This window comes from Danio aesculapii, chromosome 13 (assembly GCF_903798145.1).
Source record: "Danio aesculapii chromosome 13, fDanAes4.1, whole genome shotgun sequence".
Classification (NCBI taxonomy): domain Eukaryota; kingdom Metazoa; phylum Chordata; class Actinopteri; order Cypriniformes; family Danionidae; genus Danio; species Danio aesculapii.
The window spans coordinates 25,659,636-25,682,469 of record NC_079447.1 but is presented as its reverse complement, the minus strand read 5'-3'; the positions used below and the strand labels follow the sequence as shown (position 1 = coordinate 25,682,469).

The window sequence follows — 22,834 nt, the reverse complement described above, 5'->3', positions numbered from 1 at the left end:
TAAGAAAAATACTTTAAAGAATGAAAAAGAATTGCAATTAGCTAAATTAACAAACAAACAAAAAATCAACACTAATCAAATAAATGTTTTGTAAAAACACATAGGTACATTAGGCTCATTTCTGTAGGATTATGAGGCACTAAAGTCTAATAATAGACTAATAAATTCTAATAATATTGCATTTCATTGTTTAATTGTTTGATCAAGTAAATGCACTTGTGATTTAAGACTTCCTCAAATACATATATATATATATATATATATATATATATATATATATATATATATATATATATATATATATATATATATATATATATATATATATATATATATATATATATATATATATATATATATATATATATACATACACATACACACAGAGTTGAAGTCAGAATTATTAGCCCCCTTTGAGTTTTTTATTTATTTATTTTTTTTTTTATATTTCCTAAATGATGTTTAACAGAGCCAGGAAATTTTCACAGTATGTCTGATAATATTGTTTCTTCTGGAGAAAGTCTTATTTGTTTTATTTCGGCTAAAATACAAGCAGTTTTTAATTTTTAAAAACCATTTTAAGGACTAAATTATTAGCACCTTTAAGCTATATTAACTACAGAACAAACCACCGTTATACAATAACTTGCCTAATTACCCTATCCTGCATAGTTAACCTAATTAACCTAGTTAAGCCTTTAAATGTCACTTTAAGCTGTATAGAAGTGTCTTAAAATATCTAGTAAAATATTATTTACTGTCATCATGGCAAAGATAAAAGAAACCAGTTATTAGAAATGAGTTATTAAAACTATTATGTTTAGAAATGTGTTAAAAAAAATTTCACTCCAAAAATAAACAGGAAGGCTAATAATTCTGACTTCAACTCCGTTGACACCATTTCCCGAATAAAGCTATTATCATATCAGACAGAAGCCCTGAATGCACCTGAGACTCCGTAAGGTGAGAAATGATTGTGTTTTTAACATGAGGTTGAGTCTAATCAGATGAGGAGCTGTCCAGGGTCCTGAAGCTGATCACATAATTTCACTGCTGCATCAATATGATGTTCTTAAAACAACACACTGAATCAGGTTTCTGACATTCTGGTAAAAATGAACAGCTGACCATAATTAAATAGCATATACTGTAGCATGGTTTGTTAAATTATCCCATTAATATTCCATACTTCAACAATCTATATGTATTAATTACTATTTTTAACCTTCCTAATGCATTCAAAAGTATGTAATAAAAAAAATCTCGTTTTTTAAAAGAAAATATAAGAATGATCAGCATCAGCTCCTTTGGAATTAATGTAATTGAATGAAATTCTTGTCAATGTATTACTGACTGCGCAAGTACAGGCCGAATGTATGAATGTTAAACATATTTAATAACATTTTCTGACAGTTTTACAATGAAGTATTTTTGACACATGAAGGTCTTTAACACACTCAAAACATGCAGCATTTTTATATCTCTTCAAAATAACTGTAAAATAAAATAATTAATTAGTTACAATTATTATAAATTATATATATATATATTGTGGATCTCAAAGCTTTTTGCATATATTACGTTTATATTATAATACACAATGCAAAATGTCTGTGTTTTACATTTAGCTGTTTTGAGTATTGCACACTGATTTTTTTATGCACAGCCTTTTAAAACATACTCCATTGGATACTATGCACCAACACAACTGTTCAATTAAAGTAGATTAGAAAGATGAATCTTTTTATCTCCAAAAGTTATGAGCAATAAAAATATTTGTACTGTGCTTAAAATTCTATTTGCATAACCACACCATTTGAATACTCTACAAAACAATGTATACTTTAGTTCCCCCCAAAAAATGACTGAAACACTAATCAACACAACAAATCACCCCCAGCACTTTTACAAAAAGAGGCAGTTCCCTAATCTCTTCGTTATAGGCAAATAAAAGGCAACAAAAACCCATAAAGCAGACACAGCCCTGTCGTAACTGCAGCTCCCAGACACCACAGCAGTCGGCTTTCATTCTGAGCTGGTTTTGGGGATGAGTTCCACCTCCAGCAGTTTGTCTTGAGCAGGACAGCGAGCAGGAACAGACAGGATGTTCCTCTGCCAAAAGTCTATTAACTAATCCTGCTGTTTATACAATCTACTCAAGTATCTTACAAGGCTGATCGGCGAGATGAAACACGCTGTTTTATTTCTAAGCAACTACTTAACAAAACACAACGCAGCCAAAAGGCATCCGAAGAGCATCCAGCGAAAGTTCACAGAAGCCAATGGAAACACTCAATCACTTAAATAATAAAAAGACAATAATAATTTATAATCATTTCAGGTGAATAAGTTGGCTGAGATTGTGATGGTCATTACTATATTGTGCTTTCATACTTCATGGATGTTGTTGTTGTTGTAATCCATGACACAAAAAAAAAATGATTCAAAGATGATTCTTTGGATTTAATACATTTTTTTTAGGGTAAGTGGTTGGAAACTATTTATTTGGGCTCAATTTAACAAACAAATTAATCTGAACATTACTAAATTTTATTTGTTTAAATTCAACCCCAATTTTGGAGAAATCATTTATTTCAGTGTAGATGTTTGGGATTATTACTTTCTGATTTTATGTTTAATGTATCCATATGCATATGGAAATTTTTCTACCAACTCCGCCTTCTCTCTAAAATTAAATTCTCTCTTCCTTCATACTCTCTAGAAATTGCCATACACGCGCTTAAAACCTCCGGGTTGGACTATTGTAACTCTCTCTATTTTGGGCTGCCTTAGTCTCAGATTGCTCGCCTACAGTTAGTGCAAAACGCAGCAGCTAGATTTTTACAAAGCCCAAAAAATGCACGTCACTCCTATTTTGAGATCTTTCCATTGGTTACCAATGGAAACAAAGAATCGAATTCAAAATCCTTCTCTTTGTGTATAAAGCCCTACATGGTCTGGGCCCTCAATATTTAGCCCAACTGATTGTTATTTACACTCCATCCAGACAGCTGCGTTCAGTTTTTATTAAAAGTTCCAAAGCCCCACCTCAAAAGTAGGGGCGAACATATGGCTTTTGCCATAGCAGGTCCTCGCCTCTGGAACGCACTGCCATTAGAACTTAAAAAGGCTTCGTTGATGCCTATTTTTTAGTCTAAATTAAAGACTCTAGGTCTTTTGAAGCATACTGTAAGTCCTTCCCTTCAGGGGGAGGGGGGAGAGGGGGTATCAAAACGGTCCTGTTCTTAATCTTGTTTAGTGTGGTCAACTGTGGTAGCATCTTTTAATTAGGCAAAATCTCTATTTTATTTATTTATTTTTTGCTCTTTTTATGGTTACTCACTCTATGTTCTTTCCTATTATGTGCCTATTGCTGTTACTGTTTTTATCCTCATATCGTTTATTTGTTTTTTTCTCTGTAAAGCACTTTGTGCAGCCTTGTGGCAGTTAGAAACGTGCTATATAAATAAATTGAACTTGAACATGCATTACCGTTCACACATTTAAGGTTGTAGGATTTAAATATACAATTGAAGCCAAAATTATTAGTCCTCCTGTGATACTTTAATTCTGTTTGAATTATAATTTTTTTATTAATCAGTTGTATAATAGTTTCGATAATTAATTTCCAATAACTCATTTCTTATTAGTTATTTTTTCATTTTGTTTGCCATGATGAACATCTGTATTCTGTATAGAACAGTGAGAGAAGTAATCTAGCACAAGGCCTTAAAGGTAACGTTATCTTCAGGTATCATCAGAGCATCAGTTTTCTTTAAAGTAAAATTTGGAGGAAAAAATCTAAAAGATACTACAACAACAACAACCACTACAATAACAAAAAGGTTTTTCAGCTCAGCACAACAGGAGAAATGAGAAGTTCACAAAGGCGAGCTGCTGTAATGATTCTTATGTGTAGTGAACGTCACCCGCTCGCCTGAGGAACACAGCCAAATTTCCATGATGCAGCATAGCTTGGCTTTTGAAGGTGTGGGTCAGGAGACGTTTCGCTCACCCTCTTTCTCTCCCTCCCTCCATCTTTTCCTTTCCTTTCCTTTCCCTTTTGGGTACCATTAGCAGGAGTGGGAGGAATCGGCACAAGCTCTTTTCCATGTGATGAGCACAAATCCTGGACTAACAGGATCCAGACGTGGGGAAGCTGGTGAACTGGAGCAGCTGACAGGGTTCATAAATGCTGCTGGCATATAGAGAAACAGCAGCAGCTTCTCATCAAACAGCCTCTACTCTCTCCCTGTACCTTCTCTACCACAGCTGCTGGAGACCAACACGTGCCAACCTGAGTCCTACAGTACAAACTACCACTAAAATACAATGAGGAAAGAATATGGATTATGAAGAGGGGAAACTGAAAATGCACTTATTTTATTTCACATTGTTGACAAAGAAAAATGTCTCATTTTCTAAAGTGGAGAGCTGTTATAGTTATAACCTTATAAACTAAAATCATTTTGATAAAAATAAATGATGATATTTATTATTTTGATAAAATAAAAAAATAATAAATAAAAATAAATAAATAAAAAAAATAAAATAGATAAAAAAAATAATAATAATAAAATAAAATAAAATAAAATAAAATTCAGTTGATAGGGAAATATGCATAATTTACTTAGCTGCAAATAAAAATAAATAAATGAAATAACAAAAATATTTCAAGAGTTCACACTTAGATATTGTTTGACAACTGTTAGCAAGTTTGGCATGCTGTCCCGGGAGAGAACCCTGAGCTCGGAGATAGGTGAGCCCAGGGCTCCCGCCTGGTCCATAGAGCATATGAGGGGAGTACGAGATCAGGTGGTTCTCGAGAGCTCCCCGTGGTAAAAGAAAAAAGGAGGAGAAGGGGTGGATGGGGGGTTTCTTCGGAAAACGAAGATAAGAGAGTAGTTCTAGCTAGGCTACTTATAGTGAGTTGGGGTTAATCTGATTGGCTAACTAGTGAGTGTAGATGAGTGGCCAGCTGCAGTCAATCATATCACGTGCTCCTCTCGAAACTAGTTTGAAAACTTCACTTCATATAAAAAATGTAAACTAAATGAACATATCAAAAATAAATGACACAATAATTAAAATTCCAAATAAAATTGAAAATGAATATAAAAATAATGCATGATAACACACCATGTCATAAAGCGCGAATCATCTCAGACTGGTTTTTGAAAATGACAATGAGTTCACTGTACTCAAATGGCCTCCACAGTCACCAGACTCAATCCAATAGAGCACCTTTGGGATGTGGTGGAACGTGAGATTCACATCATGGATGTGAAGCCGACAAATCTGCAGCAACTGTGTGATGCTATCATGTCAATGTGGGCCAAATATTTCCAGTAATAAATATTATGGAATATTTCCAGAACCTTGATGTCTCTATACCATGAAGGATTAAGGCATGCTGAAGGCAAAAGGCGGTCCAACCCGGTACTAGTAAGGTGTACCTAATAAAGTGGCCAGTGAGCTAATATATACCTGCTTAATTGTAGCACATGACATCAAAGAACATGCAAACTTTCAAAAAGTATTGTACCTACCTTAAATGGCCGCACTAGGAGGAAAGTACAGATTTAGTACTCTAAGAGTCAAAACAAGTGCTAAATGCTTTTTTTTGGGGGGGGAAGGAGGGGGGGGTGCACAAAATAAAAGCATCTTTACACAGCAAAAGCAGCACAGATACCAAACCCTAATTTTAAAAAAAATGTGTATTTACATTAAACATTTAATGCGGCGCAGCACCTTTACACTGGCCCCCTTAAATCGGCTGTGTAAAGATGAAGAAAGCAAAGGAAAGACTCAGGCCTGCATGATGTGTCTTGCATTTTACATCGATCTGGACCTCAAAAGGAGCTCACTCTGCTCTTGAGCCACAGCCAGCAGAGAGGAAACTCAAATTCACCTGTCCTCAAACAGACACGTATAACTGAGATTCACTCAGACTGAACCTCTTCTCATCAGTCCTGCATTTCATTCCCTCTGCTTTCAATAGACGCCTTTTCAAAGTGCTAACCAATGCTAGCAACAACAAAAAACTCCTGCATAACAGAAACCATATAAAAGACTAAATGACAGATTCACACAACCACAAAAAAAAAAAAAAAGAAATGATTGGTTGGTGGATTGAATTGCTAGTGCTAGTGAGATTCATCCGTCTTGTTCCTCAATAAGACTTCAGACGGATGGAAATCTCCATCATTTACAAACACCTTGAACTCATTCACCCCAAAAAAGTTCAACCGCACCATGAAATCCCACACTCAGTGCCGCTGCTGGCAGTCCCGCTCCGCTAGCTCCATTAAACACACAAACGCGCTCAAACGCAAATGTTCACAGGAAAGGCTCTGTCACGGCTGGCTGTGCTGTGCCGACTCGCTTCCTCGGGTTGACACAGGTAAATTAGAAAAGGAGACAAGAAATAATCCAGGAAGAACTCTAGACAGGGAGGGATAAGAGGAGAGAAGGAGTCATTACAGCTAAAAGGATGTAAATGTATGTCCAAGAAGGAAGTGTTTCTTTCTCACACTCACACACGCGCGCTCTCTCTGTGGTATACGATTTCAACTCAAGACTGGGTGGACAGAGTGAAGTTGACTGATAAGAGACTGACTCTAGAGAATCTGGTTGAAAATAAAGTGGAGCTCAACGGTTTCTCTCTTGGGTTTTCATCAGCAAAGTTGTTTATATTTAGGCCTGCCACTTGCTGTCAGAATTAAACACTTTCATTTATGGTGATTAATTATTTAACGAGCAATTAATCAGAATTTTCCTACCAGCAAGATGCCACCCAAACAGAACAGCAGGGGCCCTGAAGGATGTCACTGTATATGCTGTGAGGTTGCCCTTAAAGGAACACGCCAACTTCATGCTAATTTATAAGTCTCCTAACTTGAAGCAGTTTTAAAAAGCATTTTTAAAATCATTCATCCAATTTCTTGTTCTGGCAGAGAGCTATTAGCTTAGTTTTCCATAATTAATTAAATCGGATTTGATGGTCTCAATCTTTAAATAGGAAAATGATTCAACGAGTTATGGCAAGTTAGACTAATAGTGACCTCGCAAGAACAATAAATCGACTGAATGTTTTAAAAGGGACATATTTTACCCCTTCTTCAAGATTAAGGATAAGTCTTTTGTGTCTTTAGAATGTGTCTGTAAAGTTTCAGCTCAAAACACCCATCGGATTATTTATTGTATCTTTCACAACATTGGATTTTCAGCTCTGTACACAATATAGCTGTTTTTGTTGCCTGTGCTTTTAATGCTAGTTTTCACTGCCTACCATTCCCTTGTGCCTGTCAGTGTGTCTCCATCTCCGTCAGATAAACAGCACAGTGACAGACATGAAGGAATCAGATCTCATGTAACGTTTGTGAGAAATACTACAGTAAGGACTTTCCCAATGATTATTTTATGTGTTTGTTGTGGAGTTAACTCAAGCCGTTTTGCGATGAGTCACACACAACGTCATTACAAAGTTCATGCACACACACACAGCACACGCGTTTAACATTAATATACAAAATAAACCTGATTTAACGTCCACAAACTGGGATTGAAGCATCTTCTTTTATAATTGTACTGACATGCGGCTGTGGAGATAAAGTAAAGACGGTAAAATAGCTGTAACTCTCTCAAAGTTTTATACTTGTAAAACTCATTCTTGATCACATTTGATGACGATTGATGATCACAGAGAGCTGAACAGATCTTTTAATCCCAGTTGCTTTGCACACATCTTGTGGATATGATTATATGCGTTGCTACAGAGACATGTTAATATGCGGCTTTCAATCAATTTGGTGGGCGGGGAAACCACACTCCTACATCACGTTGCAGTGGGCCTCAAAATGGGAGGGATTTGAAACCTATTTTAACATCAGGAAATGAAAAAGAGAGAGTTATTGTGTTTCTAACACTCCAGAATGACTGTTGACACATAATACCTACACACAGTTCTGTCCAAACTGATTTTCATCATTGGTGACTTTTAAAAACGATTAGTCAACAGCTTAACTCTAGGAGATTTGTAAAATGAGCCTTTTTCATTTTGCTCATAGTGGACTTTATTGTGAATCTTTAAAAAGTATTAAATAAATTAACCCATGCAGCGCCAGAGGGTTAACACATGTCTTATGAAGCAAGTGATGTGTTTTTGTTACAGAAATATTTTAAATATTTAAATTATAAACTCTAATCACTGACGTCCGGTAGCAGATGAATGCAAATTATGTGCGACAACTGTATACGATGTATGATGCATGACAAAGCGGAACACATTAAATTCAGTTTTTGCAAATTACGTTCTCGCTTGTAACCTCTGTTTAAACTACCACATGCTGTATAAACATGATGGATTCAAGTTCGCAAAGCCGTTGGCATTAATAGCAGCACAATATTGGTGTGTTTGTAAGTGGCGCAGCAGCACAGTGGTCGCTGGTTCAAGTCCCGGCTGGGCCAGTTGGCATGGCTGTGTGGAGTTTGCATGTTCTCCCTGTGTTCGTGTGGGTTTCCTCTGGGTGCTTTGGTTTCCCCCACAGTCCAAAGACATGCAGTATTGAATAAACTAAATTGGCCATAGTGTATGAGTGTGTATGAATGTTTCCCAGTTCTGGGTTGCAGCTGGAAGGGTATCCGCTGTATAAAACATATGCCGCAATAGCTGGTGGTTCATTCCACTGTGGCGAATTCTGAAATACAGACTAAGGTGAAGGAAAATGAATGAATGAATGTATGTGGTGCTTTCATTTGGCATTGCTGGGAAAGATGAGAGGTACTCTGTGTCGTCCTTCCTGGTCCTGCGGTGCTCTCTAACTTGTGAAAAAGTAAAGCAGTTATTAGAAGGCTTGTCAGACAAACTCGTTCTGAACCAGCAATACCACTAACTACAAACTAGTACGTGATTATTGCTGAAGGATAAGAGGTATTAGAGAACTACACTTGCCCACCCTGGCTCTGATCAACACAATGATTTGTCATTGTCCCACACTGCATCCTGATGCCATCAACTCCTCAGGTACATGACATAAAAGAAAGCAGGAATCACTGCTACATGGTCCACTTCCAATGATCACAAGCAAATTGTAGAAACTCTTGCAAGTGGACAGCGATTATCATAGGAAGTGTGATCAATCAGTAGCCACGCAACCCCATACACGGCTCAATACACTTTGGGCCTTGTGTTTACAACACCCTGTCACGTGTCATTCTGCAAAGCCACAATCCTTACTCACACAAAACAATACTTTTGCTGCTTGTTCAAACTACTTATTTAAAATGATTTGAAACAACACAATTCCTAAATTTGTTTTTGGGACAACTTAACTGGTTTATGTTCAATCAGTGGTGGAAAGAGTACTAATCATACTCAAGTAAAAGTACCATTACTTGCCCAAAACGCACTGCAAGTAGAGTAAAAGTATCTGTTGTAAATATTACTCAATGTATGAGTAAAAAGTAGCCCTTTTAAAAGTACTCAAGAGTAGTGAGTAGTGAGTATTATGATGTGAACGGCTCATGTGTTTACATACAATTTGGGCACAGATGTGTAAACGTAATATTCTGTAGTGCATTAGTAATTGTTTAAGGACATTTGGTGGTTTCAGTCCTCATAATGCTTCCAAACGGTTTGTTGCATTTATGATGCAATTTACTTTCTACGTGCGGTTTGAGTGGATAAGAATCACAGGATTGGTTAATCTACTTTAGCCAATCCCTAGAGGCAAGAAACAAAAGTAGTGACTGCACTTTGAAGGAAAATAGTGGAGTAAAAGTACAGCACTAAAAATGTCCTCAAGGAAAAGTGGAAGTACACATTTTTAAAACAACTTATTAAATTGCAATTTCTCCCATTTTATTTACTTTTTACAAACTTGTGATAAATGTTTACTCTGCCTTTAGTACCTACGTTTATTGTAGGATAGCACTGGTGGGTGGTTGGTTGGGGGAATGCATGTTTATTTATTTTTTGTTTAATTATTATTTTTATGACTGTTGTTTGTTGCTGTTTTTTATTATTATTATTATTATTATTATTATTATTATTATTATTTCTTTTCAAATGTCTAATAGTTAGAATGCAAGTTTTATGTTTATGTTTTAAAAAAAGTGTATTTTAAAGTGAATGTCTGCGAAATTTTTTAATAATAAAAATATTGAAACTTAATTGCAATTACTGATAAAAACTACTCAATACCGTAATTTGAGTATTTATAATTTGTTATATTACACCACTGTGTTCAATCCACGTAAATTTGTAAAAACGATTCAGTTAACCTTATCGATTTGTGTTGTGACAAGATGGAACCCGGAATTTTTTACAGTGCTATTTCTGAGATTCTCTGACCCAAGTTGCCTTGGCATAACAATTTGGCACTTGGCAAAACTTAATTCCAAGTCTCTCATCTCTTGTTCCTGTCCTTTTTCTCTTTTATCAATAATTATGAGAACTGATTGTTTGCGTCCCATCCAATCCACCCAGACTTTAATGCATAGTCAATAAATATCAACAAAATGCTCCTCACTTCAAATGATTTTCGCTTTCAAATGTGCCAGATTGCATAATAGAATAGCTTTTTCTTTTCCCCTAATTTAGTGCCCCTGGTGGGCTCTCACACTTTACTAATGCACGGGGTCACTGCAGATCCCATTAAAGTCTTCTCCACAGCTTGCTTTAATTGGACTGTTTACAAGCTGAGTGCCGAAACTCTATTGTAGACTTGGGGTTAATTTTCACCCCGGCTGCAGCAGTAAATCTGCCGCATCAGAGCGGGATTTTCATCACTGGAAAAACCACAAGCATCATAAGAGCACATGAAAAGCTGGTTGGGTAACAGCAAAACTATACTGACACAAAACTGTATTACACCACAAGATTATGACTGAACTGTCTAAAACTAAAACAGCTGATGAGCTTTTTCCAGCCTTATCTGCATGTTAAAAAAAAAAGAGTTTCCATTCAGTAGCAGTGTGACGGAACACACACACACGCACGCTCGGTTCCAGACGTATGTCTATACAAACGCTCACATCTTCCCTTGTACCTCTGGCTTTTTATGGCATTAATGATATTTTGAGGAAAAGCAGATGGGCCAAATCTGTCAAGCTTATATTGACGTTGTCCATGTAAGGATACAGTAGCCAAGGACCCTGTCTATCCAAGCACTCTCACTCCATCTCAAACACATGCACGCACTCATCTCTCATTTTGAGCTAAAAACATTTCGTTTTGAAAGTGCTAAACCCTTCCCTCAGCTTTGAAGTGCGAGTAACTCACAGTTGATGTATGGTGCAATGGAACGAATCTTATGAACATCTGTATGGAGCAAAAGGACTGCTGCTGGTAAGGGTGCTGCAATTTTTTTATAGTACTTAAAAATATGCGTGAATTTACTTCTTATTAAAACATTAAATTAATTAAATGGAATTCAAAAGCTACCACTGTTATAAAATTTAAGAAACATTCACTTACTAAATTTTATTCTCTTTTTAATCATGAGTCACCACAGCAGAATAAACAGCCAGTTAAAAAACAATAAAACTAAATCAATACCCATTGTGGTTGAGTGCTAGAGAGTGTTCAATAACCTCAAATAAAACCAAAATTCATTTTCAGCTAGAATAATATTGGCATAAAAACTGGCAAAAGCCCTAGAGGATATATTGTTGACCCTCTGATGATTCTGCTTTGCATTCTTTGCAGTGTTGATCAATGTAGTTATCAAAGACAATAATATAGTGAACACAATGGGCAATCAGGAGTATTAATGTCAGTCAGAATCCACTCACTGCTCAAACAGAGTTCTTGTAGTTATGCATACTCATAAATGCTCACAATAATCCAAAACTGACATTGGCAAACATAGAAAGTTTTACTGATTAAAGCTGAACTTTGAGAGATGAGTGTCACACTTTTCATTAATTATGAGTGCTCTCTGCATGTTTTTTAGGCCAAAATTTATTCAGATAATAAAAAATTCATTCACAGATTTAGTATAAATCAAAAGCAATAACCATCCCAACCATGGCTCATAATTGATATGTACCCCTGTATACATTTCTGGACAGCATGAAATACATCCCAGGAGATACTTTTTTGCAGGTTTTTTTTGAGAATACACCAGAGGCCACTGTGTACACTTTTTCAGATCTCAAATTTCTCTCGCATGTTCCATTCGCGCCTGCTATTCTCACATAAATCCACCAGAGGCAGCAGTCAGCTGACTGACTGACTGACTGACCCCTTCCCTAATTCCAACCTATAATGTTTTTAAAAGCACCAATTAACCCGATCACCCCCTTCCCGAAACCCAACCCACAGTGTTTTCAAAAGCAATCCAGAAAAAGAAAAGCCCTTGCAGCCAAATGATTTTTACCATGTTTTCAAATCTTACCACATTCTCACGCTTTTATTTACTTGCTTATTTTAATTTTTGTTTTCTGGAACTGTTCTTTGCCAGACTCAAACCCTGCCAACGCAGTCAACTTCTGTCTGCGTCACAAGTCCAATAACATATGTAGCGAGCTACTGGGCAAACTGATAACAGCAGAAAAGCCATCCACATGGAGGAAATCGGTCAGCTGGTAGCGGGGAAAAAAACCCAGAAGCCATTGGTGGCGTCATACTCCCACGTAGCGTTCATTTTAAAGACGATATGCAGCCATACGGTGCTTTGGCTACATAATTAGCACTCTCTAGAAATGTATATGGGGCTATGTATTCACAATGAGCCATTGTTGATTTATCCATTAACAAGCATTAATAAACATTTTCCACTTGCTATTGTAAAACTCTTACTAGTAGTGTTTACTTCTGCTGTTATCATGTATACTGAATGAGTCAAAGGTATAGCGTTATATTCAATCCATTTTAACTCTCTTCCACTGGCTAGATTTTCCCAAAATGCAAGCCTTGGAGCTTTCCTGTAATTGTCAATTATTTAATGAAATATACCCACATTCATGTGATGATAAATAGAAACTAAAGCTAGCACAAAGCAGTTCATGTGTCATGTAATATTTATAGAAATTTAGATTCTAACTGATGAGCTGTAAGGACAGAATTACTGACTTTAATCCAAATGTCTGAATGTTCTGTTCATGTATTGCATTATAGACTGTATGTTGTAGTATATAATAGATCAGCGTTTCTCAACCACGTTCCTGGAGCACAGCACACTGTCTAACTCAGGGGTCACCAATCTCGGTCCTGGAGGGCCCGTTTCCCTGCAGGGTTTAGCTCCAACTTGCCTCAACACACCTGGCTGGGTGTTTCAAGTATACCTAGTAAGACCTTGATTAGCTCATCCAGGTGTGTTTGATTAGGGTTGGAGCTAAAATCTGCAGGACACCGGCCCTCCAGGAACAAGTTTGGTGACCTCTGGTCTAACTAAACACACCTGATTTAGCTCATCAGCTCATTAGCAGAGATTGCAAGATCTGAAAAGGATGTGGCATTCACAAGAGGCATGCAAAACATGTAGTGTTGGTGGTCCTCCAGGAACGTGGTTGAGAACCACTGTATTAAATGATAATAAACATGACTTACATTTGTGAATGTACAGCATAGGCGTCAAACTCAATTCCTAGAGGGCCACAGCTCTGCACAGTTTTGCTCCAACCCTGATCAAACACACCTGATCCAACTAATGAAGGTGTCCATGACTCTTTTGAACACCTTGATTAGTTGGATCAGCTGTATTTGATAGGGTAGGAGCAAAACTGTGCAGAGCTGTGGCCCTCCAGGAATTGAGTTTGAGACCTATAATGTACAGTATGACATACAAACCCAAAGTGCACACATAATGGCCTAAATCTCTCTGTTCTCTGATGAATCAAATGAAAATGGCTGAGATTTAATCTTAATCTAAATAAATGCTTATATGGTTAGATAGTACTCTAAACCCTATGCAAAACATTTACACAAGAATCAAGGTGCAGAATGATCCATCATCCTAAATGCTTAAGTGGAAAGAATCTCCACAGGACCTGATTGAAGACAGGATTCTGCTGAACACTGTACAAGTGGTGCCAGCAATACATTTCAAATATTACAGTACACAGCTCTCTGAAATACTCAATTTTTCAACTGTTCCACTCTGTAGCCATTTTTGTCCACTAAAGGCATAACTGGCCGTTGTCCTTGGCAACCAATTTCGAGCATAGAGCTATTTAATGTCCACTTTGCATGTTGTCCCGATCTCACTGCTGGGGTTTATTTTGTTATAATGGCCAAATAGCTGCACATTATCTCTTGCTTATTCCCTCTGTGTCGTGTTTATGTTCTTTCCTCTGTCTGCAGGTAGAGATGGTGGGAGAGCTGCTAATGCAGATGTTTGTTTTTTTGGTTATCTTCCTGATTCCAGTTAAAAAAAATATATATATAGTAGGGCAAGGGAAATGTAGTGATAAATCCAGATGGATGCAGGTGCAGTTTTCTCTCTTGCGAGAGAGATTCAACACAATACACAAGCAGATGCATTGTGGAAAAAATAAACTGTTTTAATCAGCATAACGGTTGCATTTTGTTGTTTATAGTCAGCATTATGGTCTCGTTTTGTTGTACGAATTCTTTAAAAAATGAATGAAATAAAAGAAAAACAATAAGATGAAAAAACGGGAAAATGGGAAAAAACTGGACTAGTGGATGACGTGAAAGCGAGCAGCCTAATTCATTTCATGCTTTTGTTAACCAGTTCTTTAAATACAACTCTTTTGAGCTCTGATGGGGAAAAGTGCAAAAGAAATTTGTCGTTAAATTAATTTTAGCACAAACGCAACTGCCAGTCATTTTTACATTAGTTTTTTAGTTAGGTATTAATATTAGAGTAGCCTAATAACATTTTTAGTTGGACACTGCCCAGATTTTCAACCGGCTCACAGTGAATCATTACATCCCTATTAATAACTAATTTATTGCATCTTTACTATAATGACAGTACATAATATTTAACCAGTTATTTTGCAAGATACTAGTATTCAGCTTAAAGTGCAATACAAAGACTTAACTAGGCAATTCAATTAGACAATTAGGCAAGTCATAGGACAAGAGGTATTTGTTGTGTGGCTAAACAAAAATGTATAAATCGGGTTAAAAATACTCAACTTAAAAATAGTAAACTAAACAAACTAAAGACCTCACAAACTAAAAGAAAATAGGACCTTCTCCAATAATAAAATATATAAGATACAATAAAAATTGCTTCGTTGCTTCGTTAAACATTACATGGCAAATATTTGAAAAGAACAACAATTTCACAGAATGGCTAATCATTTTTTCCTTCAACAACAACAACACACACAGACACAGAAACCCCGCCTTATTCACCTTTACACACATTTGACACTTAGGGTGTGTACGGTCACAATCACCAGCGATCTAAACACCATAGATCGCAGGAAAACATTCACATTCACACAAACTACAAATCTGCCGGTTTATGGACTACAGCTCCCAGTCATGCAACAAACACACTCACCTGCTCCAAGTCACCAATGACTAGACACTGACAGCTGAAGCTGCTTTTGCACTGACTACACAGACTATATATACACCTCTCAAACACACACATGTTGCTGAGTCTTGTTTACTGTTTAATGACATTACAACGCATTTTCTTTATCTTGCTTTGCCATGTTTTGATCCTCGCCTTGTTTATCTGTCTGCTGCCTGCCTTCTGACCATCTCCCTGTCTATCTGACTACGACTTTGGATTGCCTGCATACATCTGTTTGCCCCCGTGTTGATCATTGCTTACCTGACCTCTCTAATAAACCTGCATTTGGATCCACACCCTTGTTGTCAGTGTCACATCACTGTTACATGTACTTTACATTTTGGATGCAGCCATAATAAAAGCTGAGAACTTATTTAAATCAAAGAGCTAACAGCATTCACTGAGCCATATGACTGAACTCTGATGAGAGAAAATGAACTCGAACAAAATAACAAGACAAACAAGACAAAATTTAGACAGACCACCCCTTACACCCAAAAATAAATGAAAACAACAAATTAAACACAATTATATAATAATAATAATTATTATTATTTTAATACTACATAACAATAAAACAGTAATCTCTGTAGTGCAGATTAAGTCTTTGTGAGACTGAGTATCCTCTTTACAAGACCTGCTGAAATGTGAGGCACAAACTTAATGAACAATTATTTCATAATGAGGGTGAGCAAGAATCCAAAGCATGGCTGACTCATTCTCTCTCTCTCACTCGTCTCATCTCCTGTGTTATTCAGAGGCAGATCTGGCATAGATTGATTTGTGTCATTTCCGGCGTGAGGGAGCCATTGATCCAGCACTGACCTGCTCAGCGTAGCATCTGCTTTCATTAGCAGAGTAAGGGCCGTGTGGAGACCCACCAGGACAGAAGCCAAAGGGAACAGCACACCTCTTTAAACACAGCCATCTATCACAGCCGTTTTTACCCTCCCAACAAACACATGCACTGATCAATACTGCCAACATCAGCCATACAGACCTGAACCTTACACATGCACAAAAAATGAAAAAAGTGCTTACTTGTACTTTCTTGTAGCTGCAGGTTGAGGTTATATTTGCTTTCAAAATTGTTATTAAAAATATTATGTTTTTATGTTTTCCCAGCAAACAATTTTGTGTTAAATAAACATCTATTAGACATCTCAACGTACACAACTTGGCTAAAACAACATTAATCTTGGGCTGTCAGTGAAAATCTAATAGACATCTAAGAATAGCCCAAACTAGACTAGTTGTTAAATAGACAGATTAGACAGACTTTATATGTGTAGTCATTCATTTCTGTTTATTTGATGACTAGTCTAGTTTTGACCTGTTCTTAAATGTCTATTAGATTTTCACTGACAGCCCAAATTTAGCCTTGTTGTAGCCAAGACTACTATGTTTAGACGTCTATTAGACATTTTTTAAAAAACAAAAAAATGCTTGCTGGGTTGCTTTGATATCAAAATTGGCACAGAGAGCCAGGTTTTCACTCTTGAAAGTTAAGTCAAAATTATTAGCCCTCCTGCTTTTTATTTTAAAATATTTTCCAAGTGCTGTTTAATGTCCAATTTATCCAACAGATTTTTAAACATAATAATTTTAATAACTAGTGATGTAACAATTCACCTGACTCATGATGCAATACGATTCACGATACTAATCTCACGATTCACGATTTAGTCACGATTTTTAAACAAAATTAATTGAGACAAATTTAAGGTGAAGAGCCCTTAATTTTTTTCTCAAATGGTGCACATTTTGGTGCACAAGTCTTTTCTGCAATAACTAAATTGGAATTCATAAATAATAAATACATATATATATATATATATATATATATATATATATATATATATATATATATATATATATATATATATATATATATACACACACACATGTATTTTCCTTGTGAATTTCTGCTTAACGGAGAGATTTTTTCAACACATTTCTAAACATAATAGTTTTAATAACCTATCTCTAATAACTGATTTATTTTATCTTTGTCATGATGACAGTAAAAAATATTTGACTAGATATTTTTCAAGACACTTCTATACAGCTTAAAGTGACATTTAAAGGCTTAACTAGGGTAATTAGGTTGACTAGGCAGGTTAGGGTAATTAAGCAAGTTATTGTATAACGATGGTTTGTTCTGTAGACAGTCGAAAAAAATATAGCTATTATATATACACTTTTTCTTTGTGGGGGGTAGTCGGTGGAGGGCGGGGTGGGTGTGCCCCAGTAGATCTTTATATCTAGCAGCGCACACAGTTTGTGTTTTGTCTGGCGCATTCCGCTGTCATTTTACTCTGCCGCTCCACCTCTTGCTCACCGCTGATGTGCAGCTAAAGCGAGTTTTTGCCTGTAAACAGCGCCCCTTCTGTTAAAAACATGTATCGCAATTCATTCAACATTTCTATCAGTTTGAATGGTCACATATTTGAATTGATTTCAACCGGCTTACGGTGAATCATTAAAACCCTATTAATAACTCATTTATAACATATTTGCTATGATGACAGTACATAATATTTAAAGTTGTTTTGCAAGATACTAGTATTCAGCTTAAAGTGCAATACAAATACTTAACTAGGCAAGTCTTTTGGGCAATTTGTTGTGTGGCAAAACAACAATGTAGAATTCGGGCTAAAAATACTCACCTTAAAAATAGTAAAAAAACTAATTTAATCTGCTTTTATTCCTGACAAACTAAAAGAAAATAAGACTTTCTCCAGAAGAAAAAATATTATATGAGATGTCCTTGCTTCATTAAATATTACTTGGCAAATATTTGAAAAGAATAACAATTTCACAGGATGGCTAATAAATTTTTCCTTCAACAACACACACACAAACCCCGCCTAATTAACCTTCACTCACATTTGACACTTGGGGTGTGTACATTTTGGATGCAGACATAATAAAAGCTGAGAACTCATTTAAATATCCAGAGCTAACAGCATCCACTGAGTCACATGACTGAACTTTGATGAGAGAAAATGAACTCGAACAAAATAAAAGAAGTTGAGCAGGTGGGTTTTATGCAACTCTAGTACTGCAGGTTTGGTTAGAGGTACCAGCATGAATACAGTAGCATATATTGAATAAGGAACAGGTTACACAACACACTGGTCTTTTTTGTGGACTGAGTGAGATAATGGATAATGTTATGCAATGTTTGTTTACAGAGTAGACTAGACAAGAAGAGATGCCCTCAGGCGGGCAAAATCCCCTAGTAGAAATATGAAACAAGAGAGAGAATGTTTTCTGGTAGAAGTGGTAAGGAAACACTATTGAAAATGGTCAGAAACAAGGTTTGGCGCAGGGGAGAAACAGAAGACAGGTGGTGTAAATGGAATAACACAAGCCTCAAAGGGTTAGGAAGCAGAGAGAAGACAATGGAGGAGAAAGAGGAAGGGGAAATGAGACATTCACTGCTAAATGAGTAGTTCACTGAAGTATGGCATAATCTACCTGCTGGGCATGGAAATACAGAGGGAGATAAAGTGCTTCGTTCAGGACTAGCATTACCATAGTGCAGCTCCCTTGCTCCAGGAATAATAGGGCTACATTTCTCTGAGACCAGGCATCGGCTTACTCTATCTGGGACTTCGGTGTCCTGAAGGTAGTCACTGAGATCTCCACCAATGTTGACTCACCTGACTGCATTTACCAGTCTATGCAAATCAAAACCACAAAACATTTCCATTGAGAGGTTCCTCAATTTTGATGGATTAACATATATATGTATCTATCTACCCATTGGTCTATATCCATCTACACACACACTGTAAAAAATGCTGGGTTCCACAAAATCGATTTGTGTTGGGTCAACGTGAAGGAATTAGGTTACCTTATTAGTTTTTTGAAATTTAAGTGGATTGAACACAAAACAATTAAATTGTGCCCCAAAAGACCCTTTAAGAATTGTGTTGTTTCAGCTCATTTTATGTGTATGTCTTTATAGTGTATGTGTGTGTATAGATGTTTCCCAGTGATGGGTTTCAGCTGAAAGAGCATCCACTGCCTAAAACATGTGCTGGATAAGTTGGTGGGTCATTCCGCTGTGGTGACTTCGAATGAATAAAATGACTAAGCCAAAAAGTTCGTCCGTCCATCCATCCGTCCATCCATCCATCCATCCATCTATCTACCTACCTACCTACCAATGTACCTCCGTCCGTCCGTCCGTCCGTCCATCCGTCCGTCTGTCTATCTATCTATCTATCTATCTATCTATCTATCTATCTATCTATCTATCTATCTATCTATCTATCTATCTATCTATCTATCTATCTATCTATCTATCTATCTATCTATCTATCTATCTATCTATCTATCTATCTATCTATCTATCTATCTATCTATCTATCTATCTACCTACCTACCTACCTACCTACCTACCTACCTACCTACCTTTCTACCTACCAATGCAATTCAATACAATTAAATTCAAAATTGCTTTATTGGCATGACTGTAAATGTTACAATATTGCCAAATCTTGAAGTAGGAAGACAAATATAAAACTAGCATATCAAAATACAGAGCAGAAATAAAATACATCTTTCCACCCATTTCTATATCTCCTCATTTACACCAACCCATCCATCCATCCGTCCGTCCGTCCGTTCGTCCGTCCGTCCGTCCGTCCGTCTATCTATCTATCTATCTATCTATCTATCTATCTATCTATCTATCTATCTATCTATCTATCTATCTATCTATCTATCTATCTATCTATCTATCTATCTATCTATCTATCTATCTATCTATCTATCTATCTATCTATCTATCTATCTATCTATCTACCTACCTGCCTACTTACCTACCTACCTACCTACCTACCTACCAAGGCAATTCAATACAAGTCAATTGATAATTGCTTTATTGGCATGACTGTAAATGTTACAATATTGCCAAATCTTGAAGTAGGAAGACAAATATAAAACTAGCATATCAAAATACAGAATAGAAACAAAATACATCTTTCCACCCATTTCTATATCTCCTCATTTAAACCAACCCATCCATCCATTCATCCATCCATCCATCCATCCATCCATCCATCCATCCATCTGTCTGTCCCATGTTCAGTTGTTTATCTTTAAACTTTTAAACCTTTAAACATGGAAGCATTTAAAACCAGTTTCAAAGAAAATAATGTTTTTCTAGTTATTTTTAGCTGAATTCATGTATATTTAAGTTCACTGCAGTAATATATCTTTACAATGAAATTGAATATAACAATCTCTCTTTATGGGGAGCACACTAAATCAGTTTTTTTTTTTGTTTGTTTTTAACAAAAATAGTTTTATGAACCAGCATGTAACATAAAATGTGCATCTAAAAGCTTCAATATCGTGAACTGCTGTATTCCTTCTTAGTGCACATACAATACACTAAGTATTGTGACATTCAGTATCCAGAAAATAAGTCAATGGTGTAATACAGCTGCACAGCATTTCCAGCCCCTTATGTAAAAAGCAACTCACAATCAGAAAGCGTGTGGGCTGATTTGAAATTACAAGTAATAACAGCGGCTCCTCAGGGTTCAGTCATTAGTGCAACTGTGGCTTTTTCCATCATGCCGATTTTCACACCAACATCTGTACCTCCTGCAAAACACAATGAACCCGAAGCTCATTCTGGAGCAAGCAATTCATTTAAAGGAGCTTATTTAGAACAGTCCCGACATTAGTATCCATATCACTGAATCTGGAATAATGCAATTAGCAGAAACAAGTGAGACATTAACAGTGTACCAGGTCCCAACACTGAGCTTTTGGAGATCAAGGATATTAAGGCTCAGTCCCAGTTTTATTTTGTACCTCTATGCCTTTCCCTTGTCACTTGAAACAGAGTGTGAAGGGCTAGGAATGAGAATATTCCCCAAAGAAATGAGACACTACTCAATTATACACTCATACACGTCATCTAATGTCGTTGCTATAGCTCATACGTCACACAAGATGTCGTGTGTGCGATGACCAAGGCTCAAGCCCTATAATGTTTTACTTGTGAGTAACAGATTACTCACTGCCCATTCGTTGGTTGCTGGACTTCAGAAAACGCTGTTTGTTTTCAGCTCAAATACAAATGAGCCCGTTTCATACAGAACACACACCTGGTGGATCATGTTGCAATAAGAACAACTGCACGGTGTATTAACACAGTGCTCATATTCATGGATGTAACCACAAGAAAACAACATTAATGTTATTGACCTTATTCTTCAATGTGGAAGTGCTCATTTTTGCGATTGTTTTAGAATTTCCGATTCAGTTGTCTATAGGAGAAATAAATAGAAATAATTAAGGACAGAAATCGGTCAAACTGTTTGCTCTACAAACAAGTGTGTTTATGGCTATATATAAAAACTAAAATAATATTATTTATTTATTTATTTATATTTTTTAAACAGGAAAACATTAAAAGATAATCGGGCCTGACTCAGCATGAATGCTGTTTTTCAGCAGATTCCTTCTCTGCAGAACATAAAAACATACAGACACTGTTAACATCTCATCCATCAACACATGAGAACAGTACAAACAAACAAAAGTATAATAAGAAAACATCTGTTTGCAACATGAAGCAGCATAACGAGCTGTTTTTAACATCAAAAAAAAAAAATAAAAAATCACAAGAAGTGAATGAAACTGGATGCCTCAAGGCAAAAAGATACCAACGGCTGTACCCATTCGTATGCAAAGAAAGGTCGGTACTAGACATGCTGTAAAAAGCAAATTCACACTCCCTAGTAGGGTTGGGCGTTGTCGTCAAATTTGGCATCGTACGTTTTCTACTGTGAAACAGAATAGACGATAGCATCAGCGTCGTAGGCGGTGGTCAATTAATTATTTATGAATAATTAATTAATTCATAACTAATTAAATATTTGTAGCCTACAATTTCAACTACCTGACCCGCATGGTCTTTGTTTTATCCAAAACCAAATTAGAAATAAATTAAGATAAGTTACACACTGTAACTTACTCGCTTACTCATTGGGTCAGTTGGCATTTCTGTGTGAAATTTGCATGTTCTCCCTGCGTTCGTGTGAATTTCTTCCGGGTGCTCCAGTTTCCCCGCAGTCCAAAGACATGTTACAGGTGAATTGGGTAGGCTAAATTGTCCATAGTGTATGAGTGTGAGTGAGTGTGCATGGATGTTTCCCAGAGATGGGTTGAAGCTGAAAGGGCATCCGCTACGTAAAACATGTGCTGGATAAGTTGGCGGTTCATTCCGCTGTGGCGACCCTGGATTAATAAAGGGACTAAGCCGAAAAGAAAATGAATGAATGAATGAAAGTTACACACAA

At 36.4% G+C, this 22,834-nt stretch overlaps 1 protein-coding gene across 1 annotated transcript in view; it reads right to left on the bottom strand.

Annotated features, from left to right (window-relative positions):
- The window catches only part of kcnq5a (potassium voltage-gated channel, KQT-like subfamily, member 5a), a 227,154-nt gene that overhangs the window by 62,708 nt on the left and 141,612 nt on the right, over positions 1 to 22,834 (bottom strand). Inside the window, exons 3-4 of the mRNA XM_056471458.1 lie at positions 4,259 to 4,322; positions 3,938 to 4,159 (exon numbers count right to left, since the gene is read on the bottom strand). Of these exons, the coding sequence (XP_056327433.1) occupies positions 3,938 to 4,159; positions 4,259 to 4,322 (286 nt within the window). The remainder of the gene's footprint in view (positions 1 to 3,937; positions 4,160 to 4,258; positions 4,323 to 22,834) is intronic.